The sequence below is a fragment of the Sinohyriopsis cumingii genome, chromosome 3 (assembly GCF_028554795.1).
Source record: "Sinohyriopsis cumingii isolate HCF-2022 chromosome 3, ASM2855479v2, whole genome shotgun sequence".
In the NCBI taxonomy this organism is placed as follows: domain Eukaryota; kingdom Metazoa; phylum Mollusca; class Bivalvia; order Unionida; family Unionidae; genus Sinohyriopsis; species Sinohyriopsis cumingii.
In genome coordinates, this window is record NC_142963.1 from 80,737,099 (window position 1) to 80,764,651 (window position 27,553).

The following is a 27,553-nucleotide window of genomic DNA, read 5'->3' on the forward strand; positions in this document are numbered from 1 at the left end:
TGTGATAATTTCTAAAGATTGTCTTCTAAAAATTGCTATGCGCTTTCTTTGGCAGAAGGGGTGAGTATTGGACTGCAGAAAGGTCGGTGTGATTACATTGTTTTAACTTTTTGGTATTTAGCTAAAATTTAGTGTGATTAACTAAAATTTACACATCGATAAATAACCATGATAATTTAGTCCTATAATAAATGACTTCACGTGTTTGCCTTTTTGCCTGCCTAACTTTCTGTCATGTAAGAAAAATTTTACCTATTGAATTTTTTAAAACCAACTTAAGAGACATGATAGCTTCATAATTTGAAGTGAGTGAGTACGTGATTTGGATTTTTTAATGTAGCTTTAACAATTTTTCAGTCATATCACTACAATGTCTACAGTGTGGCAATTTACAGTGATGTCTAGGACCGGGGTATCATGCTGCAGACATGTAGCATGATGTCCCACCCAGTCACATTATCCAGACACCAGGCCGACCAGTCCTAACACTAACCTCTTAATGCTGAACACCAAGCGTGGCAGCTGTTTGTACCATTTTTATAAGCCTTTGGTATGACTCAGCCAGGGATCGAACTCATGACCTCCTGAATCTGAGGCAGACGCTTTAAACACTAGGCCACCAGAGCGGTCTCAAAATTTAAAAGAAATCGAACAACTAATGTAAAAGTAATTTCAGGTCAAAGTTATGACAAATTTGCCATGCATCAATATTAAGCAGCATTATTAACACAACAGAATCATCATGTCTATTGATTCCACATGCAGCAGTGTTTTCTCCAGACATTACCTTGCACTTTTAGAACAGCAAAATTCAAAAGGATGCGCATAAACAGAGGCAACACAAAAGCTGCACATAAATATTAAATGTCTGTATCTTTTATAAATTTGTACTGTGTTCTGACCCTTAGGCAAGTACAAAAAGTCTTGAATTTAAGACTGGGACCATATGGCAAGCTTTTCATTGATCAAGATTAGTCCTTTCCTGACAGAGTTCTAAATGAGTGAATCCTAAGGAATCAAAGAATATTGGATTTTTCATGCTCAATACTTAAGCCAATGAAGGTGATAACAACTGATAAGCTGATATCAATGCAAGTCAACTGAAAATGACCAAATTGATGCTGGCTATGGCAGCACTGCCTCAAAGGTAACATTTGATACCATGATCAGGGGTGACAGTTCTGAAATATCTGCAATAAATACTTCAGAAAATATCATTACTGTAAACTGATAATCATATATATAAACATCCATATTTGTATGTGTGCCCCAGCTGCAAACAAGAGGACCCAATTTTGCAAAATACTTTTTTGTATTTTTATATTCAAACTTGCTCATTGGTTGTTTACTTTTTTACATTTTTAAATTTTTATCTTGAAAATTCATCAGTTCTGTCCCAGGGCAATTGCTAGTAATCCCAAATAAAAAAAGTAGCTTCAAAATGATCAAACTGAAAATTGGTTTAATTTTTTTCTTCAGCTGTGCAGCAATTTAAAAAGATTGTGGATTTAATGCCATTTTGCAGCACATTATAGGCTATACAAGGTGGCCATTATACATGTATATGGGGAGGAAGAATTCAGAAAGAGCCACTTACCCATGGGAAGCTACTGCCAAACTTTCTCACCTACCCACACTAACAGAACCATGTGGATCTATATGAAGTCAATGTTATTTCAATTCTTACTTGCCCAATTCTTAAAATGAATAAAAAAAACAAGAGAATTTCACAATCAAATATCAAGAAGAAATACTACAATGAAATTAAGTCAGTCTACTATCTTTACAGGAGTTTGATGTTGTATGTTCAAAGCATAGTTAATTTTAGTATTTTCAGATGAGGGAAAAAAAATCAAACCGGTCTCTTGGGGCTGGTAAATTACTACTACTGGAATGTTTCTACTATTGGAATGTTTCCCCTCTGCTTCAATAACAAAAACTTTTCATTCTAAGGTTGAAATTTTAATCCGTCCTTCCTAAGGATGAATAAAAATATTCTGTGCCAAAAATAGGTTCCAGCATGTCAATGTACATAAGCACATCTTACATACACAATGATAAAACTTATTATGTCACGGCATACTTATTACAATCCTTTCAAGTGGTCTTTTCCTTTTATGTCCTTCCCTCTTTCTCTGTCATGGAGAAACTACTGTCAGTAATTAAAATTTGAATGTACTATAAGAATCCAAGCCATCCAGCACAAAAAGCCTAGGAGCTACCAGAGTGTAGGACCTGGGCTACCATATGTAGAATTCAAGGTGCAAAGTGGGCTGCTATACAATACAACATTTTATCAAAGAGAATATCTAGGACTTAATTATAATAAAGAAAAAGGGAAGTCTTATGGGTTTTAGGTTTCCATATTAAAAATGCATCCCTTTTGATGTTGAATTCTGGCTTGTTGCCAGGTTCTTTTCTTTAAAGTCCACTAGGCTGCCATCTACTTGTGAAAATGCATGGACCCAGACTAAATTTACCTGGCTGCTTGGTAGAAGCTTGAAAGGCATCAAGAACTGTGTTCATTTGGCTCTGCGTTATTCCAATCTGACCTTGTACAGCAGCATCAAGAGGTACAGGATTTGTTTCCAATGGCACATTTTCTCTTTTAGCATCAGCAAACTTGTCTTTATCTACATCATTCTTGTTGAGAGCATCGAGACCAGTGTTAAGCTGACCCTCAATAATTGATATCTGATCCTTAAAGGCATTGGAAGGGACAAGGGTTGAACCGTTTAATTCTATATCTGGTCTGACACTGTCATCTTTTGAAGTGATATCTTGGGACTTCTGCAATGGAATGCGAACAAGGCCATCATCAGCTCCTAGAACTGGAAAAAATGCACTAAAGATTAATGAAGTAAGGAATCAAGCATTTATCAAAACTTAGATTTATAAATTATTGCATTGTACAGTCAAACTACCATATATACTATATATAAGTGCCCATTAAAACTACCATATATATTACATGCAAGTTCTCATTAAAACTACCATATATACTACATACAAGTGTGCATTAAAACTACCATATATATACTACATACAAGTGCGCATTAAAACTACCTATATACTACATACAAGAGTACAGTCAAACTACCATATATACCACATACAAGTGTACAAACTACCATATATACTACATACAAGTGTACAGTCAAACTATCATATATACTACATACAAGTGTACAGTCAAACTACCATATATACTACATACAAGTGCCAATTAAAAACTACCATATATGTACATACAAGTACCCATTAAAACTACCATATATATACTACATACAAGTGCGCATTAAAACTACCTATACACTACATACAAGAGTACAGTCAAACTACCATATATACCACACACAAGTGTACAAACTACCATATACACTACATACAAGTGTACAGTCAAACTATCATATATACTACATACAAGTGTACAGTCAAACTATCATATATACTACATACAAGTGCCAATTAAAAACTACCAGGGGCCCCGAGTGGCCGAGTGGTCTAAAGCGCTCACCGTTACGGATCACTGCCATCTCACCTCTGTCAGCGTGGGTTCGAGTCTCGGATTCGGCCAATGTGGATACGTGAGAAAGCTTGCCAGTAGCTTCTCGAGGGTCGGTGGTTCTTTCCGGGGATTTCCCGGTTTCTTCCTCCACCATTAATACTAGCCGCCATGTATAGCCTATCGCGTGCTGAAAAAAGGCGTTAAACCCTACAACAACAACAATAAAAACTACCATATATGCTACATACAAGTGCCAATTAAAAACTACCATATATGCTACATACAAGTGGGATCCAACAGCATACTTATAGATCAGGATTGGCCATTGCATTATGTACATGTACCATCAGATCTATGCAGTTTGTCAGGATTAGCAAGTAAAACTAACAACACAGACCCTGATTTGCCAGTTCAGCATGTGACAGCAAATCACAGTATATGCTGTATGTAGTTGGATCTGATGTATAGGCAAGTATAGATGGTAACACAAACCTGAATTTATATGGAATATCTTTAACTCTACAAATTTTATTTAAAAGAATTTGAATTAAAATCTGCTAAAAAAAAATGACAAGAAATAATTAAACTGTATATTTTGCTCATAGTTTAGCTAATGTATCCTAGTAGTTTCTAACCCAAGATTTTGCTCTGTGCATTCTCTTCCATGTCAAATGATCACAAATGCAGTTCAGTATCAAACTTTAAAGTCATAGAATCAGACTTATAGTCACATACAGTAATATCTCGTGCATTCGCGTTTCTGGATTCGCGAATTCACAGATTCACGAAATGTTCATTGGTACCCTCTACGTACATGTTTTCTTTATTTTACTGAATTGTACCTTCGTTATATGACTTCTGTGACATATGAAGTTTACCTAGTTTACCTTCCTGACAATGACAAAGAAAACGTCAGTCATTAAGTTTACAGTCCCATTCGTTACTTGGTTTTACCTTACTGTGAGTGCAAAAGAAAACGGCAGCCAATGAATTAGGATAGGGGTAATATTAGTATACATGTACCGTACTGTAAATGCGCTAGTGTGGCAAATACCCATTAGGCGATATTGTACTCTATTTTTACGTCAACCATTTATTTCTCTTTTTAAGGGTAATGTAAAAAGCTAACTTTTAAATGAAATTAAAGTGCTTTGGGAGCATGATTTGGGTCATATTTAGGGTTTAAACCCTATAAATAAGCATTTATTAGCATTTTTAGTGACTCATACCAAACATTCGCGATTCCTCCTGATCCGTGACTGGTTCTGGAACCTAACCTCACGAATGTTCAAGGTATTACTGTATACATATAGTTTTGTAGCAATAAGTAAATTTGTATGGTACATTATAATTGCTGGCATTTGAAAATTCCAAATTGCATCAGGCAAGACATTTGCCACAGACAAGCAAATATGCTTATTTATATGTACAGCACCATTAAGTTTAATGGGCAATTTATATCTGAAATTCACCTGCAATGGGTAAGTAAACTTAGAGGGCTAATTAGAACAGGCATTCAAAGTGCACTACCATATCTACAGAAGGAAAGTCCTTTCAATTTCCAATTCTAAAAAATCTGTATTTGATTTTTTGCTCTATTGCAATTTATTGTTTATCTAATTATATTGTGTGGAGTTAAATTATGAAGATTTTTGACTGAGTGTGGATGGCTTTATAAGTGGCAGTAAATGCAGTAAATACTGTGAGAACTAAAAATTATTGCATCATACAAGTGTGCATTAAAACTACCATATATACTACATACAAGTGCACATATACTACATACAAGTGCACATTAAAACTACCATATATATTCCATACAAGTGCACATTAAAACTACATTATATACTACATACAAGTGTGCATTAAAACTACCATATATACTACATACAAGTGCACATTAAAACTACAATATATACTACATACAAGTGTGCATTAAAACTACCATATATACTACATACAAGTGTGCATTAAAACTACCATATATACTACATACAAGTGTGCATTAAAACTACCATATATACTACATACAAGTGTGCATTAAAACTACCATATATACTACATACAAGTGTGCATTAAAACTACCATATATACTAAATACAAGTGTGCATTAAAACTACCATATATACTAAATACAAATGCATATCAAAACTACCTTATATACTAAATACAAGTTGGATCCAACTGCAAACTGCATAGATCAGGATTGGCCATTGCATTATGTACATGTACCATCAGATCTGTGCAAACAAACAACACAAGACCCTGATTTGCAAGTGCAGTATGCAACAACTAATCATAGTATATGTTGTATGTAGTTGGACCTGATATATAGGCAAGTATATATGGTAAAACAAGCTGCAATTTACATGGAATGCCTATAAATCCAGAATATAAAAAATAAAAGAAAATTTTAATAAACATCTGCTAAAAAATAAAAAAGTTGCAAGAAAACAAGTGTAAGCTGAAAAGTAATAATAACACATTCTGCTTATATTTTAGATAAAATGTCTTAGCAGTTTCTATACCAAGTTTTTGTTCTGTGCATTCTCTTCCATGTCAAATGATCACAAATACAGTTCCATAGAGTCACAGATTCAGACTTTATAGTCATATATAGTTGTGTAGCAATAAGTAAATTTTTACTGTATATAATAATTGCATGCATTTGAATAATCCTATTGCTTCAGGCAAAACATCTGTCACACAGTTTAACAAATATCCCAATTTACATATAGAGCACCATTAAGTTGAATGGACAAGTTATATCTCAAATTCACTTGCCATGGGCAAGTAGACTTACATTACATTGCAGATTTGAAAAGGCATTCAAACTGCACCTGTAATCAAACATATCTACAGAAGGAATGTTCTCTAAATTTCCTATTCTGAAAAATCTCTGTATTTGATTTTTGCTCTATTTCATTTCTTGTTTCTTTTAATTACATTTTGTTGAGTTCAATTACTGAGATTTTCAACCATGTCTTTATATGGTTTTTCAAGTGACAGTAAATGCTGTGGGAACTTGCAAACATTACACTATACTGTATGCATTCAAACCACACTGGATCCAACTGCACAGATCAGTTGTTGCATTATGCCGGTATATATGGTAACACAGTAGAGCAAATATCCTGATTTACATGTAGAGCACCAATGAATTCAAACGGCAGGTGAAATCACTTGTCATGGACAAGTAAACTTAGAAGGCTGATTAGAACATGCATTCAATGTGCACTGGTAATCTACCATATCTACAGTAGGAAAATTCTCCAAATTTCCAAATCTGAACAATTTCTATATTTGATTTGCTCTTTTTGCAATTTATTGTTTATTTAATTAAATTTTGTGAAGTTCAGTTTTCTAGATTTCTGACTGTATGTGCATGGTTTTTCATGTGATGGTAAATTGAGTGAGAACTTGCAAAGTTTCACTTTGGAAACAAATCTATCAAGCTTATTGAAGAGCACTGGGAAATTACTAACAAAATGCAATCACACCCTACATCATGCTTTAACTTGCATTGTATACATTAATACAGTACTTTTATTTCCAGCAAGATACCAATGACAATAGATACTGACCTACAATACATCACACACAGCAACTTTTAACTTTACCACTTATAAAATGTTCATGTTATTATGTCACCTAGTGTCAAAGATCTAAGTAACCAGCTTTACACTACTACTCTTTATTAATGCATATAATGTACACACAATGACCTAATACCAATTAATAAATAGAAGTCATTTTTCATTGTCTCAAGTCCTCTAATAATGGGAGATTTGTGGCTTGTCTGACATCTTTTACAGTTCATAGTGTACTTCTAAGGATGACCAGCCCAGAAGATAATTATTTTATTGCTCATCCAAAAAAGAATAAAACCCTCTACTGAAGGTACCTCTTAGGTCCATGGGCAATAAAAGTGATCTATATTATTAGGGATAGAGCCTTCTAATGGGTATGTAAACAAGTGCTGTGACATATATAGTCTACATGCAATGACTCAAAAGAAAATTTCTAAAACCGATTTAAATTGGAGACACTGATGTGTGACATCATCTATAAAGGCTGCAGTGATTATTCAAATTATTCTGCTGAGTAAATGTAACAAGCAATTAGTTGATTAGTTTCTTTCAGCTGCAACCAATACAAAATACGAAGCTATCCGTTGTTTTCATGTGACATCACAAAACGTGTGTACATCCATAGCACTGCAAACTGGCACCTAATAACATTGTTTTCCCCGCATAATTAGGAAGGCACATTTTATTTTGTGTGTAAAAATATTATTATACATCACATTCTGTTGTGCAACCGCACGAGACAGAATGCGTTACTTTTCTACTTGCTTTCTTCAAGTAAAACATTTAAATTTCAACCATCTTTGTTATTCTTTCATAAAGAAATAGATCGATCAATAAACCAACACATAAACAAATGGATACACAAACAAGTAGAAACATGTAATGATTTTCAATTTTCATGGGCTGAAATCAATAATTTGGCTATCGTTCAAGTTAAAAGGCAATTGTTAATATATAATATCATATTTCTAAAAGCATTTCAGGAATACTTTGTTCTGACATTCGACACAAAGTTATGTTTCATTAGGTATGTGTTTCGTTTGAACACACTGAAGATGAAAGTTCTTTGAATGGTTATCACTTTCATTCATTATCATCCTACGTCCAACGTCTCAACCACAAATACAATATTTGACCATACTAAGTAAATTGGTTAGTCTACTGTCTTTAGCACAAACACCTGCCATCATGAAAAGTATTTGTACATAATAGTTCTGGCATAAAACACATGCTATGAAATTTTAATTTGTAACTAATATTGTATCCCAAAAATCATTGTCCAGAAATACTCTTTCAAGATGACAAGCTTAGGGATATGATAAGAAACACTTTTTAAAAATGTCAATAATGTTTGTTTGTATAAAAAAAATTACTGCATTTCTATTTGATAGCAATATGCACAATTAACGTTCAATTTCACTATTCTGTCTTTTGACATAAGCAAGGGAACTTCCAGCTTTATTTTTATTTTCGTGCTATAGGGCACTTAATTTCAAGTATAACCTAAGTATCGTTTCGATGAAGTAAATGTCCTTATCGACAGTTAAATCAGATTATTATCTTGAATATACATGACTAATGTTGACAAAGGTGTGTTAGGGACTCAAAACGGCAGGGCAAGGTGCATGCATATTGCAATGTGGGTATTTGCGTACTCAGTCATGACGTCTGTGAAAACAACCCATATAAATGACATGGGTCCATATGGAACAAAGTGAACTGATGCTCCCTAGCTAGCAATGATGATGAGATCTATGATTAAGTTTGCATTATAAGGGTAGTGTAATACTGAGGGTCTTTATAGTGAGGGATAACTATACTATAGTTAATCTACATGTGTTTTACAATACTGGAAAAAAATATATTTTTCTCTAAGCAAGCAACAATTATACTTATTTTATTAATGAACTTGGCAACAATATATACATGAATATGTAATTTGACTGCATAAGCACATGCACAGTATATGTAATTACGGTAACATAGCTATGTACCATTGGTATATCATGAAACATTTTTGCATATGACCAATCCCCAGTATAAGATAATCTGGGAGAAAATCAAACAGAATATGAACATGCCATAAATCATGATCACTATTTTTATCAGCCAATATTACAGCCCAAGGACATGTGAATATACATGTAATCTTTGCATATCTGAGTTTAACTGAAATGAGCTGTGATACATAGCAGAGTTGATATATATTTAATAAGCCATTTTTTTCTCAAAAGTAGTGCCCATTTTCTACAAATTAAATACTAATGCATCAGAATCCCACCTCAATTTCTTAAATGATAACACATTAAATTCTGTTATTTACCATATAGAGAACTGATCTGAATATAAAGATCCTAAGAATCAAAGTGGATTTTTATCAGAAACTATTTGACTGACTCTTGGAACGGGGCCCTGAGTGGCCGAGTGGTCTAAAGCGCTCTCCATTACGGATCACTGCCATCTCTCCTCTGTCTGCATGGGTTTGAGTACTGGATTCGGCCAATGTGGGTATGTGAGAAAGCCTGCCAGTAGCTTCTCGGGGGTCGGTGGTTCTTTCTGGGGATTTCCTGGGTTCTTCCTCCACCATTAATACTAGCCGCCATGTATAGCCTATCTTGTGCTGAAAAAGTGGTGTTATACCCTACAACAACAACAACTCTTGGAACAAACTTGTTATGATAATTATCAGTGGAGAGAAAAATGGACATACTTTTTATACTTAAAAGAAATTCCACTTTTGACAAATATTTTGAGAGAATATCTTAAATCCCATTTGAATGGAGAAAATGACTTATTTAACAATACATTATTTAACACAGGAAAATCACTTTGAATCCAAATAAAACTGAAAATGTATGCATATTATTTCTTTTCCGAAAACATATACATATTATTTCTAATAACACATTAACTGAGAATAAAGAATATAAAGCTGTACAGATTCATCGGCCATACTCATAATCGGACCAATTACTGGAACAATCGGTATCGGCAGAAATAATCGGTGCCGATGTAAACAAATTTCCAAAATATAAATTTAATCATAACATTCATCTTGACGTGGCTTGAATTTTAAATCAGAATTAAATAGTGGAATTTAAGGAATAAACATTTGATTTGGGGGTTAATTGAAAGACAGTATATTCATAAAAGTAAATACTTTTTAACATGCTAGCTACAAACTACAGCTTGATTGTCTGTGCACAATAAATTATCAATACCATGCATGCACTCATCCCAATCACAGCAGCCTATCAGTCAATGAGGCCTTGTGTGGCCACTGAACTTCCAGCATACAAATTACAGGGATGGTCCTGGCTTTTAAAGTACATCTCTGTCAACCAGGAGTTCAGAAATTTTTTTTGCCGTGCTTTACATTATTTGCTTGTCTGTGAATGAATTGCTTCCTAAATCACAAGAATGATCACTGAATGCTGAAGATTTTTTCTCAACAAGCAAATTATGATCTTCATTCCCACTAATGAAACTTACACACGTCAACTTGACCTGGCATTACTGTACCGTATATATAAGCATAGGGGTCATCCATTAATTATGTCAACAAAATGGGGGGAGGGGGTTTGAAGAAGTTTGACAATTGTTGACATGGGGGAGGGGGGAGTTCAAGATAAATTGATGTCAACAATGTTATTTTTTACAATAAATTTAATAAATAAAAAAATAGGAAATTAGTCGGTGCGTTGGTATGGCACACACTCGCTCCCCCGTCAACAGCCCACCAGTTTAATCCTAAACTGGTTGAGCTCTTGCCAAGGAAGTCATAGTCTTGCATCATCATATTTTGTTTTTATTCAATGTAAATTGTAGACTGTAGACAGATTAACCACATATGGTATTAATCTGAAGAAATTAATGAATCAGCCACTATGCCCATTATAACAATTGAGGAACATTTGGCTTCCCCATGGGAAGATGATAGAAGCTAGATTATAAAGTCTCGATTTTTTCATGAATTTAAAGTGTTATAGTCAATTTGAAATCTGTTAATCAAGTTTATGGAAATTTCTTAGAAATTGTCAAAGAATGGCTCTTTTTGTAACTTATGTGCAATACTGATTCACAAATGATGAAATAAATAAGTAATATTCCGATTTAGTGATGTCACGAAAATTCACCCATTAACTCATTCGGCCCCAGAGGTTTTCGTCGTTTTTGCCTGAAATGTGCATAGGAACGAGATTTGGGGTGCTATTTCTGAATACATCGTAATACAGCAGTTTTCAGGTGGCAGGGTCCAGTTTCGTAAATTGGCCCCTGGCAAATTTCTTAACTTAAGGTTATGGTGTGACTTTTTCAGCTATTATTGTTTAGTATTTATAGATATGGATATATTTGTGAACTAGGATGGTGCAGTCAGCCACATCTATTATACTTTTTTTGTTTCTTTGTGTTTATTTAAATAATGTGTATGCATTAACTTTATTATATCTCCTTCCTTTTTCCATATATCACTTAGTGTTGTATGTAATGCTCTTTGGAGAGGAAGGTAACTGTGTTTTGTACCTCCATGTGAGAACTGTTTACATCATGACAAAGTAGCATATTTTGGACTTAACTTACTAAATATGGGAACAAAATGGTAACGATAATGTATTGTCTTGCATTTTCTGTAGCTGTCAAGGTTTTGCACCACTATTTTTATTAATAATATTCACATTTCAATACAGACACACCTAAACAATTGCACAGCATGTCAACATATATTCTTTAAAGTAATTTAACTCCACAGGAGCAGATAGAATTCAGAGGAATCATACATAAACATACTGTTGTGAATATTGAATGTCACCAGTTGAATGGTCTTAGAAATAATGATGAATATGGCATATTACTTGCTATATTTTGGTGAAAAGAATGAAAGTTTTAGCACACCGACATAGTTTCTACCTTCATGACCCCACTCTGAAGTTGACATAAGAGATTCATATCTCACACTTGGGTGATAATAGAAAATGTTTCAGTGTTATGTATATATCTTGAAATTTCTAGTTTCAGTTAACAAAGGGGGAAAAGCTTAAAATTAAGTGGCAGCTTCATGCATTTGACAATACACATACAGTTTCTCCTCTGAAAGTCTTATGTTTTCACTTAATGTTAAAAGTACATCAATATCACTGGTTTCTTTTCTTTTTGCAGGTCTCAGTTTGCATGGTAGGAGATTAGGATTAATCGGTTAGTCATGCTGAAAGAAACAATAGCTTCAATCTCATCCAGATACTCATTCTGATCTAAGTGCACAAGAGAGTGACTTTGACGGACAGATTTAGCTTCTGCAGGAGTTGTTTTATGGTATGTGCTTATCAAAAGCCAAGCCGGTGAAATGGTTTTTACCTTGAACTGGATTTTCCACTTTAAATATTTGTTCTATACCTTATCTTATTATTTACTATGATTTTGTAAACTCCAGAAAACATTAAAGTCAGTTGTAAGTAAATTGGTGTCAGAGAAGAAATTTCTCTGTTAAATTGTATTGAGTAATTTGTATATGTATGGTCAATTTCATTGGCTATGTATCAATGAATTTATTTGATATGTCACTTTGTAAGTTTTAGGGTCCCACACATCAGTATATCAATATTCCAGCATTGTCTAATGTTAATTGATTAAACTTTGACTTCTCCAGACTAGCTAGACTTGTGTTGCGATTACACCCCCCCCCACAACACACACTGACACAACACTGATGCTACTATTAACATCTCCAGAATGATAATGAAAAGTTAGGAACCACTTCTTTTATATCAGTCTCAGAGTACTTCTAAAGCACATGATTTACTTAAATGTGTGATTTCTTTAAGTTTGCTAGAAGAGTTTATAGAAAGTTTTCACTTCTGTCACTGACACCTAACATAGCATTTCTGTCATTCCCTCCTAAAATTTATAACTTCCAGATCTCTTCTTGACATTCATGAAACATTGTAAAGGAATTTTGATTTTGTACTGATGCTATGGTGGTAAACAAAGACCAAAAGCATTGTAGGTTGCAAACAATTTGAAATCTTTCAAGAAATGCAGTCAGTCATAATTCACAATGTAAATAATGCAGTGCTTTTTGCCGCAAAGAGGTAACTTTTTCAAAAGCATAATACCATTTTTAGTTTTGTGCACAAAAAGTTTTCGTTTATACCATTGTACTAGATCATGTCTAAATATGTGATATGTACACAACTTTTGACATAAACCATTTTTTGCCAAATTCTTAAGGTGGCAGGGTCCAGTTTAGTAAATTGGCCCCTGGCAAATTTCTTAACTTAAGGTTATGGTGTGACTTTTTCAGCTATTATTGTTTAGTATTTATAGATATGGATATATTTGTGAACTAAGTGTTTTGGGCTTGTGTTGTTCTTGAAATTGATGTCAGGCATGTACACCTTCCATACTTGCTCTGCAGTATGTTGATAGTGAAATACCAATAGTTGGCTAGGAAGAAGAGCTAGCCTCCCATAGCAGTAAACACGTGGGTTCAAGGCAACTAGAGTATCTCAAAAACGGCTTGGATAACAACTATTCTGAATTGCATCACACTATTTAGTAGACAATGTTTTTCAAAATTTTCATCCAGGGAAAGGGCTTGCGTTTGCACTGTGAACACCACATGCTGTCAAAATTGGCATTTGGATGTGAAAAATGCAGGTATAAAATAGGGGTTGGGGTGCATAAACCTCTTCTGCTGTGAACTGCCATTGACTTCTCTGGTCAAGTGAATACTATTCTTATGCTTTGTTTTCATATAGGTATCTAAAAATATAGACCTTTTTGACCTCACTTGTGTATTTGATTTTTTATGATTTTTTATACTAGGTCGCTGATTGCGGCATTAAATTTGTACATAAAAACTGGACCCTGCCCCCTCAACGGATTATCCATGAGAATAATGACTAGTTGTATTAGAAACATCAATTTCCATTGGTTATTTTGCTTGCGCATGAGCAGAAGGTTAAAAGTTGGAGTTTTTTTTATATTTTTTTTGCTTAATAGACGCATCATTTTCGTATGGAGACCGCAATTTATTCCAAATGCCCACCTTATCCTAGTTTTTGCAAAGGTTCACCTGTCTGTGTGCAGTTAAGACCGGTATGCCTTAGATCTGAGGCCAAAAGGTCTAAAATCCAGACACAAAATCGCATTCCGATCTTGAGCGAATTTTGGTTGGAAAAAAAAACGGGTCCAAAAAATGAGCTTTTTCTAACTGTATTTTGTAGTGCAACTAGAACTTCCAGATTATTTTATACCATTTTAGAGCTATATCTGTCTGCTTTTTTTTAATACCATCCACGTTGGTCTATCTTAAATGGCCTTGATGCTGCAGGGCTTTGAGGTAGGGTACAGCCTCTTCACGTCTACAGACGGGATCGGGGCCAAATCGGTTAAACAAGTAAATAAATGTATTAAAATTTATTTGTAGCCCTTTTAATTTCCATAATTCTATTTTTAGCATAAAAGCCAGCCATATAAAATATTGTTAGTGGGGGGGGGGAATTTTGACATAATTTTATGGGGGGGGGGCACTGAAAGTTTGACAGTTGTTGACTGGGGGGGGGTAAAAAATTGCCTAAAAATTGTTGACATAATTAATGGACGTCCCCATTGATTACCATCATTAAATTAAAAGAAGGAATGAAGAAACATATCACAGAGCATATGCCCCCATAAAACTAATTCAGAATAAATATGTTATTTAGTAAAGAGTTTTACTGCATATACGAGTTAATAATAAGAAATAAGGTGGGCTATAAAATGTGGGAAATAGTTATCACATGTATAGTAGCTTGAAACCACATCTGAACTGTTAACATAAATCCACAACCATTTTAGGCATTGTTAGTTATAACAAAAACAGGGCATGGTTTACTTGTTAATCAAATGATAGTGCTTTCACTAACTGTAGAACAGGCGGTTTCTTGAAATAATCGGTCTCATAGTCGGTATCGGTAATTTTAATAATCGACTATACATTGTATTGGCATAATCGGCAAAAAGTGAGAGTGGTACAGCTTTAAAAGAATAGCAATAAAAATTTTTTAAAAACCACCAGGTACAGTATAGGTAATACACAACTACAATACCTGGTTTCAAACCATACCACTCCCTTATAACCTGTACACAAAGAAGTCCCAAAACAGACAAGAGCATAACGAAGAGCACAGGTTTGAAAGACTTCTGAAAAACCAAAAGGTCTGATATCAGCAGTGAGAAGGGGTGAGTTTAATTGATTACTCATGTAATAAACATCATGCTATTATGTATATTTGATTTAATTTAATTATTTGTTTGTTAGGGTTATTTTTTTATAAAATTTAATTCTATTACATGCTATTGTAAATGTATCTTTCTTTCCTGGATTTGGTATTGTCTAGAATAGAGTTCAGTTCTGAATGATTTTTTAAAATATTTTTGACATAAACAACTAATAAGAGAGACATTGTATCTAATGCTGACCTAGATCTTCACCTTATTTTAAAATCAGTGAGTTTTGGCAAACAACTTTAAAAAAAAATATTATATTCTTTCTCAGAGTAAGAATGTTAAGTTGAGCCAAGGTCATACCTGGACTATGTGATAATTTTCATGTAACAAACTACCATTTCTTCTGGAAGGTTAAACTCTTGACCCCCATCCGGGAATCTGTTTTGCATCTTAAGACAGCCTTATACCTAATGTTTTGTATAGAAGTAGTCAGTGGGCTTTAAACTTTTGACATGTTAAGTTGTTTTGTTGTGACCAGTTTGGGTTAAGATTTTATTTTCTTCAAATTATTGGATTTCATCAGGATTCAAACTCAGTTTCATTCAGGACTTTTTATTAATAGGCCTTCTATTTTTTAATTCTTGGATTATTTTTGGATTTGATTTGTAAAACCTTAAGTTCCTTTTTTCTTATTTTTCACTTGATATTCTAGGGAAATAAATTATTTGTTAAATTTTACAAAGCTTGTTGTCGTCACTTTTTTCCTAATACTTTTTGTAAGAGCCTAGACTCATAACAATGTGAATAATTATCAATAAATAGAACTAAGTTCTTACTTTGCCATATAAATCACATTTATTTTTAATATACCCAATGTCTGAATGATTGTTTAAAACATTACTTCAAGTGGTTTCAATGCACATCAAATGTGTACCAGCAAAATCACTGCTTTGTACATGTTAATATACATCCATTTTAAATCTAACTGTTGATTCAGAATAAAGCAAGTCTTTATTTAAAAAAAAGATTGACATTTATTTAGAGGAACAATAATCTACAAACTAGAATTGCTAAATATTTTTATATTAGTTAAATATGTATGCTCTTGTTTCATTACAAAGTTACAGTGAACTTGCTTTCTTATCCTTGAGTGATCCTCTGAGTACCAATTCAGGAATTATAAGTAAACAATAAACTTCGAAACTCACTTCTCCATAATGAATCCTACACATATGTGTGAAATTAAGCTGCTGATTAACATGGTACACCCTTAGCTTGGTTCCTTTGCTACCATTTATCACATATGCAAAAAAGTATGATAAACATCTGATTACCATAAAACCAAAGGAATTCTTCAAATTAATAAGGTCAAAATAGTAGTCTTTTAAATTAAATAAGGCGAATTCATTTAAACTGATATATTTTAAGGAAGAATGTACAGATTAAAGTTAGTAAAGGAATACATTGCAAACTGAAGCAAATACATAGCCGCCTAGCCTATAAAGCGTAATGTGGCCCCCAATATTGTGATTTTATATTGTCAAAATGAACAACAGTAGTGATCATAATCAGTCAGAATTTTATAATCGATAATTAGTCCCACTTAACCAACTGATAATCGATTATAATCGCTTACTAGGAGCAGATTTTAATTTTTGTTTGTTATACATTTATATCTTTGCTCAGGAGTTCAAAATGTTAATAAATATGCAGGAATAATTTTTTCATGACATGTATATTTTAGCCTGATCAAATATTACATTTTTTCTGTTGCAATGTATTATTTTTGTTTACCACTCTGTTAAATGAAAGCAACATTTTATGGCTGATCAGTCTTATGTAACTGAAATACTGTTGCAATCCCCCAAACCCTTTCATTCACATATGTCCATAATTTAAAGTATAGAAGGTCACAGTTTTCTTGTTTGTCATTATTTACAAATACTGTAAAGGACTTTACATTTAAACTGAATGAAATCATAAAAATGTGTTAAAATTTATTAACTTGACAATTTAACAGCTTAAACGTGTAATCAGGACTATATGCTCCAAATTATGAAAATCTGCACCTATGGAATATGGTAAGGTTTGATATTTGTAAGTTGTTCAGGGAATAAATAATTCAGATCAACTTTAGTGGGTTGGAAGCCCTATTTAGCTTACTGTTTACACTGGAGTTTTACTAGCCTTTGTGCAATACTCACGTTTCTTTTACTTGATACTTGATGCCAAAATGATTTAAACATATTTTTGTTGATAGTTTTAACAACTAATTATCTCAAGTCCAAGACAAAAAATACTTAATTTGACAAGCATATAACAAACAAAAATCATGAATAGGTATGAAAAGGTACAAAAGACAAGAATCTAGCTCATACTGAGCTTAAAAAAATACAAGGTTGTCCTTGGGAAACCAGCTACAAAGATCTGGTTGCCCAGCATATTTTTTCTAGTTGCCTTGTAAATTACTGCAATCACCCCCAAAATTGCTGTAATCAACATTTTTCCATCAAATTTTGGCACATAGTGAAGCCTTGTTAATCCAGACACCTTCATTCCCAGTGAATATGTCCAGATAAATTAATTTTCTGGATAACTGAATCATGCAATTTTTTTTACAATGTTATCATATCATATATATGTGCATGTACTTGCTAGCTATACATGTATATTCAATAATGGTTGAAGCAAATTAATGAATACATCAATTGACTTGTGTTTATTTTCATTTAACTTTTACTGGCAAATCTTTGAAGCTGGCCAGTATCTCCACTCATCTGTGCTTGCTTGATAGTGTCACCATAATTTATGTAATGTAAAAGGTACAACAAATACAAGCTGATATCTTACAATTAACTGCTTTACGGTAAGCTAATAAAATGCTGGGGTTTTTTTAAAGTCATATTTTACATCTGTTATAGCTGCTAATGAGCCAATAATTGACAACAGTTTTTATTCTGAAATGAAGCTCTATACAGTCCAAAGCTTAAATCAATCAACTCTATTTGTACAGCCATCAAAAAACCATTTTAAACAATTAATGACACACATAATTTATTAACTGCATGTTATGTCTGAAGTGTGGATGATTTGATCCCAGTGTGCTTGTTTAATTATTAGCACCCTCATTGCAAGCAGCAAAAATGGACATAGTTTATACAATGACTGGTCACAATATGGTCATGATACTTTATTTTCCCACAAGCATGATTGCATGATCAATTTATAACTCTAAAATACTACTAGAATTTGACCAATCAGAGATTGATAAATTGACACACCTCCAAATCTGCGTAGGTGAATCTGTTATATGACGGTCTTTTCGGACATAATTTTTCAAATTTTCTTATGTTTGCACTGACTATTTTGGGATTATCAAGGCAAGATTTATAGTAATTTTACACTTTTGTCCCTGACTTTAATTTGCCTATCCAGAATGTGGATTTCTGGATTAACAGAGGAAATCAACATTTAGCAATTCCATTCCCATTGAAATATGTCCAGATAGCGAAGTTTCTGGATCAATTGAGTCTAGATTTACACATTAACTCCTAGTGATGGGTTAACGTGGCAGGAGGTAGTAGCCTACTGCCGAGATCTGTAGCGTCATGGTCATGCATAATACACTAAAGTGGGTGGTATTATAGAAAGGTAGACAGATGTAGCTCCACAATGATACCCAATAATCTGGAAATATCTAGTTGCACTACAAAATACAGTCAAAAAAAAACTCATTTTTGTTCTACCCAAAATTCGCCCATGGTCGGATTCTGATTTTGTGTCCAGATTTTAGACTTTTCAGTCTCAGATCTAAGGCAAACCGGTATGAACTGCAAACAGACAGATGAACCTTTGCAAAAAGTAGGATAAGATGGGCATTTGGAATAAAGAGTGGTCTTGATACAAAAATAATGGCTCCGTTTAGAAAGAAAAAAAAAGAAAGAAAAAAAAGAACTCCAACTTTTACCCTTCTGTTCATGCGCAAGCCAAATAGCAAATGAAAAACAATCTTTCTAACACAACTAGGCAGTATGTTATTGAAAGATCACCTGGGATTTGGTGTTTTTGGATCTATTCAGAAATAGCTTTCAAAATGTATTTCCTACTCGATTTTCAGGTTAAAATGACAAAAACCTCCAGGGGTTAATGTGTTAACAAGATTCCTCTGTCTACACAGTTAGTCCAAATTTGCACACAATGACTCATCATCAGTCTACAAATGGAAAATGTAACAAATATTTCCACAAATGTATAAGTAAATTATTTGTAAACAAAAAATAAAAGATAATTGAACAATTTCCTTTTTTTTGACAGCAGCTTCATGCCTGTTAGTATTACAGTAGTTGATTTAACATCATAAAGGTTCACAGTATCATTAATCCAACACAATTATGTGTCGAAACAAGAGCAGTTACTTTCCATATAAAATGTTTTGTATAGCCATTACCTCACAACCAACATCACATGCAACAACAATTGCAATTGGTTTGATTGTTTAAAATGCCATATTACTTTAGCTAGTGTTAGCCGAGAAAAGCAACTGTCACATACTATATGGCCCTTTCTTTCAAGATTCCAAAACAAATAAACATAAGTACTAGATCACAGTCATTCAGCAGGGGTCATGCTACTGGTGGCTGGTGAAGTGGGCAACGGGGGTTTTCTTTTTTTACATGTACAATGTTTGACAATAGCTTATGACTTTTGTGACTCTCCCTCATTGTAGCCAGGTAGTTCTGATTTTATGCTAAATCATGTTATTTAGCATGCAGTGTAGATAACAATTATGCTGACAAACTCTTGTACATTTACAGGCATGTGTTTTGGTAGTGTAAAGACCACTAACCCTTTCCCCAGCAAGTTATCAATGCTCAATTTCCACAGGTTAGACCTACTCAGTACTATTTGACAATAAAAATTAAACCAACTTCTGATTTGAAACTTAAACACCAATACTTATATACCAATTTGTGTTATAAGAACAGAATCAGTGAAGAGCACTTTCTAATTCAAACCAAAACAAAAATGAAGATTTTAACAGCCATACATGTATTTGCAATATTATCTTTATAAAATCAGTTTGAAAACCACAGGTGAACTTGTAATGGCAGTCATCGCTTTGTCTAGGAAATACCACTTCATTAGATAATTTGTTTTCATAAACCATTTAGTACACAGAGTAAGGAAAAAATACACAATTCTTAGATTGTAAAGTCTAAATATTATGTGGTAGAAGATTTAGCCTAAAAATGTAATCATGTATGATGTAGTTCAGAAACATATGGGACATTACTATGTTGTGGAATCTGAAAAGCACTGTAAAGATTATTATCCGACTTATTTTTGTGAAAATATGACAAAATCAATGCATAATGTTACTACAAGTATGTAGGCAAATAAAACATAAATTTACAATCCTATTGATGGATTATCATACTGAAGCTAGAAATTGAGCGGCTATATTAAGAAATTCCATCATTCTTAAAAAAATAGATACTCGCATGTTGTGCATGGTGCCATACTTGCTTTTGATTGTGTTGATTCAGTTTGAATGAAATGTCAAGGTCATCAATATTTTGATTTGAATGTTTCAATGTGTTGTCTATGAATAATTACAGTAATGTGGGCATTTGCTCTCATGTACAAGTTACAGGGGTTGTTTCAAAGTAGCTTAGAAATTATTGGACGCCATTTTGTTGTGAACTTCCAGAAAGTAAAACATGTTTAAGTGGTAGTTGATTAGGCATTTTTACGAACTTGCAATTATAATACTATAACCTTACTATTTCAATCTGTTAAAGTTAATTACAATGTATGAGTTTTGCTGAGCTCTTTTAATGTCATGTGGCTGAAATAACTGCATGTTTTATCTCTAGAGACAAACATACACATTTTCTGGTATGAATACAATGGGAATGAATACACAAGCTGAATGTGTTTATAACATACATTATATATAGCACAGAAAAATTTAAACTTCCAAAATAAAGTATTGCTTAAAAGCAATGTTAAATGCATACTGAGAAGAAGATAAAATTTAAATAAGAAAACACATACAGACATACATATTCGTGTATTGTGTTTCTTGCTTTGCTCCCACTTGTCTCTATTCAGCTCTCATTTCTCTCTACTCTGTCCAAAAGAAGATGTCACTTTTTTCTAAAAGTATAATCTAATTTGACCCCAATTCCGTATGTCAAGTCAAAGCTGTTAGAAACCACTAATATCTGTTGTGTGGTGACAAAAAACAAATATTCACAATCATGTTTCTTTACGGGGTTCTATCAGAAAGGATGGTAGTATGGAATGTGCTTAATTTGATAGTAAGCAGCGGATATATTGATTAGTGTGGCCACTTACCAAATTAAATCACACAAAATATACTCAAGTATGGCATTATATGAAGGTACCTCAGACACCCTAATGAAGACACCCAGAAGGACAATCAAATCATCAAATGTTTTTCCATGGAAAATATACAAAATCCTAGTTTAATTTTTCACAGGATACTTTTATAAAAATAATCTGAGGCTGCCTGACTGTTTTCACATAAAGAAAAATGGTTGCTAGACTTGACTTTACTCTTGTCCCAGGATCCCTACATACACACATAAAGAGATTCAAGCACTATTGGAAACAAACAGTTTTGTAGCCAAACCTTAATTTGATTTTGCACTTGGTTAGTTTGGGACTTCCTTGTAGTAATAATATTAAATTCAAATCTAAATTCAAATTATTTAGTTCCAGTAAAACTGTGTCTTTGATTAACATACACAAAAAGAGATAATGTTCATTAGTTTCAGTCATTTCTCTACAAACATGGATGTGAGTATCACTTAAGCATATTCTGTAGAGATGTTGCCAATGAAAGCTGCAATACACAGATAAACAATTTCAAAGTGTACATGTGTACACTGTCGAGTTATGCAAGAGTTGTTGTTCTTGAATTGTGAGCATATTAAAAAATGGCATGGACGTGTGCTGTGAAGCTTTAACTGTAGGAAGTCAAGTTATATCTGATTAGGCAAATAAAACAATAATAATAAAAAAATGTGTTTCCAGTTGGCGGAATATCCCTGTTTCTCATTGCTGAACCTCGACTTTTTCCCCAATGGTATCAAATTTGTTTTTAAAAAAACCACATTGCCAAAATTGATTTGTGTATCTATTGTCTGACTATACATACCCCGTTTGTTTGTACCCCCTACTGATTTCAATAATGAAAACATTTACTGTGATAAAAAATGCACAGAGCTAAGTCAACTGAATCACTGATTTATAATTTCTAACTTTACTGTGACCAGATTGGCACTAATACTGGCATCCCCTGCACATTTCATGCTAAATGGACTTTCCCAACAAACAAACAGTATAGTCAGACTATAACTGAGCCAGTTTTGTCCAGTACTTTGAAGTGCTAGAAATATTATTTGATTTATAGATGTTTATATACACAATGAAAAAAAAAACGCCAACCTAATTTTAAAATTAATGAAACAGTAAAAAACATCACAGCCTTTTTCAGTCAAAAACAATATTTTATTTCACAAGTCATTTTTTAAATACTAATTTGTGTCTAAATATCTTTTTTTTACTAGTATTTAAAACCAAATAAAAAATTACTTTCATACATCATGAAGTTGTTTGTTTTCAGTTAGAACTAACTGCAAAATCACAAGTTTACTTCTTGTTTACTGTCATTTTATACAGAGCCTGGAAAGGTTACTTGTACATACAGGCTTTCCTAAGCAAATGGCAGCACTGATGAAACTGTTTATCGGTGTATTATTTCCCAAGATCAACATGTATAACCTATCATTCTATCAACCATGACAATAGTTTATGAGAGTATTTGATTTGTGAGGCATAGGTTGTGTGAACTCTTTCAATTACATTAGCTATCTCCTGGTGTTATAGGCTTCGCTAGATGATTAAGTAGCACTGCTCTTGCCCTGGGGTGATGATGCCTGGGATGCATGTGTCAGCATTTCGTACCAGAGATTAAGAACCATTGAATAAGCAGGTGTTCTCTTTTGACAGGGATTAATTTGTACAAGATTTAAAAACATGTACCAAATAAAACCCCAGAAATTTTACGTACCCATGGATACAAACGGTCAATCAAAATAAATTTATTAATAGCGAGCGACCCAAAAATCCGTATCTAGGCGGACCCTTTAGAATTGACTACTTCTTCACAAGATTGTCCTATGCTACCAGTTGTGTAAATATGTCGTGAACTTGCTGCTTTAAATATGGTGATGAATCATATGCAAGAGACCAGTAATCCTACTTGAAGGGGAATAAACAGTAGTCAACACACCCCAGCACCGGTTCATTGAAGCGTGACCAGAATCATGTTGAGATATATATGAACCGTGGCGAGATTCCACTACACTTTAAGACGCCTACCCTGATATTTGTGTTTTTGGGATTGCGACCCCAAAAACAAATATCAGGGGAGGCGTCATACAGACTTGCACTGTAACCCATAGGGTTATAGTACACTTCCAGGTTATACGCAGTGATACTCTTTGAAGATTACTCAAATTATACATTCAAACGCAAACACAGGAATTTATCTAAACAGAATAACTTAAGCTTATTACCTCCTCTTAAATATCCACAATAAATGCCTAGTGTTGTTAAAAATACCACCGAATTAAATAAAAATGGACGAGACATTCTTTCCTTGTCCAAATCTTAAACGTAGTCAGTTGTAATGTTATTTCGTTACGATTATACTGAACAAATCAGAGATATTCCGTATAGGAGAGACTGGATTAGACTGGTTCTCCAACAACCATCTAGTTACCAGGCTTTATTATTGGCAGCTACTGATGGACATAGTACACAATTAATTTTACTATATGTTCTCTACATTTGTTTCTCAGTACTGACCTTTCCACTGTGTGACAATCAATGCAAATCATATGTTAGTCTAAAATACCTTCAAAGATGACTTCACGGTGAAGTTCTTGTCAAAGGTTGACCTGCTCTTTTTTTAGATCATTGACTCTCAACATAACAGCATGTAACCAGAACACGTATTTCACTTCCGGATCATCACCAAGGCCTTATTACTCACTGTGCACTGTCGCCAAAATACATACAGACAACAACACCCTGAGCTCATATTATCAAGAATAAACAGTTACCTTTAAATCCCTACCAAAACTGCATAAATAAAACTCTTCTATCACCATCAAAATGAGAGAGGAAAAAATGTTCTAAAAATAGACTAGAACTACATTCGTGGGTACTGAACTGGAAGTATTAATTGTGATGTAATTCCTGATACGTGATAATCTTATGTACAGTTTACATGTTTTGTTTAGCGACTGTGGGGTCGCAAATCACGGGCGAGTATTATTTTATTTTTGTTGTTAGAACACAGTTTTCAAATGGGAAGGACAAAAAAAATAATGAAGAGCACATGAAGGCATGTAGGTCTGAATGTAAATAAATAATTAGCAGTAGATAATATATAGTTTTAGCCGGTATGCGGAGAACTCGCCAAATAGAGAACTCGCCCCAATTGGTTGGAAAAGTCACCCCAAAACGTGTCACCCAGATAACCTTTTAATAACAGAATTAAATGATCTTTTACGTGATTCATATTTAGATTCTTTTATATACGCGATCATAAAAGATATTAACTGGTAATCATAAAAGCAATATCATAGTAATATTTCAAAGGACGAAATTAAGTCTTTATATAATCTAATGAATGACGACAGTATAGTGATTAAAAAGGATGGGATAAGTTACGAACACTGACAAAAAAGAAGAAATAAACTAAATGATTAGCGTAGTACAAGTGATCTTTCAGAAACCGTCCGAATTCTGCGCATTAGCCATGATGATGAACTCGGTAGCGACCGCATTTTCTGAGTAGGCATCAATGATGCTTTTTATCGAGTTCAAGTAGCATTCGTCAATGGTTAGCAAATATCAATGAACAATCAGATTAAATTGTTCAGTTAGAGAAATGATACTATAACCCTTTGGCTTATTGACGGTGATCGCCAATTCAGTCGATTTCGGGTTATAGAGGTCCATGCCATAAAGTCATCTCAGGATGACTTGGGTTATTAGGTTGGAACCCTTACTTATATAAAACTGCAGACATCACATCATGCTTACACTCTCTCTATTTTTCCAAATAAAATGCATCTATTGATTTGAAGAGCAGAACAAAAGAGACAGATAACACTTATTTTTCGTCAAATGAAAAAGTTGAAAAATTGCAAATTTTATAGATTTAATAAGTTATTAAGTTTAATAAAAAGAACAATAAATAAAGCCTTAACAACCATGTGGCGACATCTCAGAATTACTATATATGATCATTGGGGCGACTTCTCCAGGCGAAGTGGGGCGACTTATCCCGACACCTGGGGTGAGTTCTCCCAGGGCGAGTTCTCCATGGGGCGAGTTCTCCGCTATTTCTTTTAGCCGATTGTCTTAAGTTCATAGTCAACATACCATACTAATAGTAACACTAAAGCAGCACAGAGTTTTCCATCCAAGCCAACCTAGCTCATCTTTAGAACAATTTCGAACACAAGAACCAAAACTCAAAATTCGTGCAAGTACATTCATTTAGATCAGTATCCTGGAAACCCCTCTGGTGGCCTAGTGGTTAGAGCGTCCGCCTCGGATACGGGAGGTCGTGGGTTCGATCCCCGGCCGAGTCATACCAGAGACTTACAAAAATTATACTAACAGCTGCATCGCTTGGCGTTCAGCATTAAGAGGTTAGTGTTAGGACTGGTCAGCCTGGTGTCAGAATAATGTGACTGGGTGGGACATCATGCTAACATGTCTGCGACATGATGCCCCAGTGCTAGACATCACTATAAACTGCCACATTGCAGACATCGTAGCGATATGACTGAAAAATTGTAAAAGCTGCGTTAAAAATCAAAATCACATCACATCACAGTATCCTGGAATGAGCGGACTCCTGCCTGCAGATGGTCGCCTGCCTTCCTGGTCACTTTTTTCCCTTGCCTCATTCGGACACAAATAAGCGTGCAACGCACACATTAAACGCCTAACATAAATTAAAGCAAAACTAAATGAGTAGCGAGTGGCGCTATGGTGTCAGAATCCTTACACAATTCTATCAAGAGGCCTACAAGAACTACCCAGTCCAGCAGCTAGTAAAAGCAGCTAACTACATTTCTATGCTACACACCTACCATTTCCCCGAAATTACCTGAGAGGAAAAAGGACTGCGGGGAAATGTAAAGAAGCAGAAAAAAAATGGGGAACTTTTGCTTAAAAAGCCCTTCTAAGGGCTACCAATATTGCCTCTTATCCAGGGAACCATTTTGGCTTGGTTTCCCGTTTTGATAAAACTATTATGTACACTAACTTGATCCTTCAATCCTGACCACTTCAAAATTTAAACCTTTTATGAAATAACAGTGACGATACTTTTTATATGTCGCTCACACATATTAGTTATTAAAAATTTGTAGAGCATCTACAACGTGCACTATACACTAGAATTTGTCCAATTGTTAGGACGTAGGAAAATTTTACCATATGATGCTCACTGTGCAAACACAAGCCCTTTTCCTAGATGACGATTCTGCAAAACAGTGTGTACAAAACAGGTTGACAAGGTTGATACGATTGAAAATAGATGTCATCCAAGCCGTTTTTGAGATATTCTACTTGCCCCAAACCCATGTTTACTGTCATGGGAGGCTACTCTTCTTCCTGACCGACTATTGGTATTTCACTATCAACATACTGCAGAGTAACTATGGAAGGTGTACATGCCTGACATCAATTTCAAGAACAACACAAGCCTGAAACACCTAGTTCACAAAACTGTCCGCTGCCACCTTAAGAATTTGTCTGAAACTGGTTTATATCAAAAGTTGCGTACATATCACATATTTAGACATTATCTAGTAAAATGGTATAAAGGAAAACTTTTTGTGCACAGAACTACTTTGCGGCAAAAAGCACTGCATAATTTACATTTTGAGTTATGACTGCATTTCTTGAAAAATTTTAAATTGTTTGCAACTTACAATGCTTTTGGTCTTTGTTTACCACCATAGCATCAGGAGATAATAAAAATTCCTTTGCAATGTTTCATGAACGTTAAGAAGAGATTTAGAAGTTATAAATTTTAGGAGGGAATGACAGAAATGCTATGTTATTTGTCAGTGACAGAAATGAAAAGTTTCTATAAATTCTTCTAGCAAACTTAAAGAAATCACAC

At 34.0% G+C, this 27,553-nt stretch overlaps 1 protein-coding gene across 3 annotated transcripts in view; it reads right to left on the reverse strand.

The window, feature by feature from the left end:
* The window catches only part of LOC149803184 (uncharacterized), a 51,376-nt gene extending 27,330 nt beyond the window's left edge, over positions 1-24,046 (reverse strand). For all 3 annotated transcript variants that reach the window (XM_089952800.1, XM_089952799.1, XM_089952798.1), the window contains exons 1-2: positions 23,916-24,046; positions 2,481-2,831 (exon numbers count right to left, since the gene is read on the reverse strand). In XM_089952800.1, coding sequence (XP_089808926.1) covers positions 2,481-2,831; positions 23,916-23,991 — 427 coding nt within the window. In that variant the 5' untranslated portion in view covers positions 23,992-24,046. The remainder of the gene's footprint in view (positions 1-2,480; positions 2,832-23,915) is intronic.
* Positions 24,047-27,553: the final 3,507 nt, after the last annotated feature.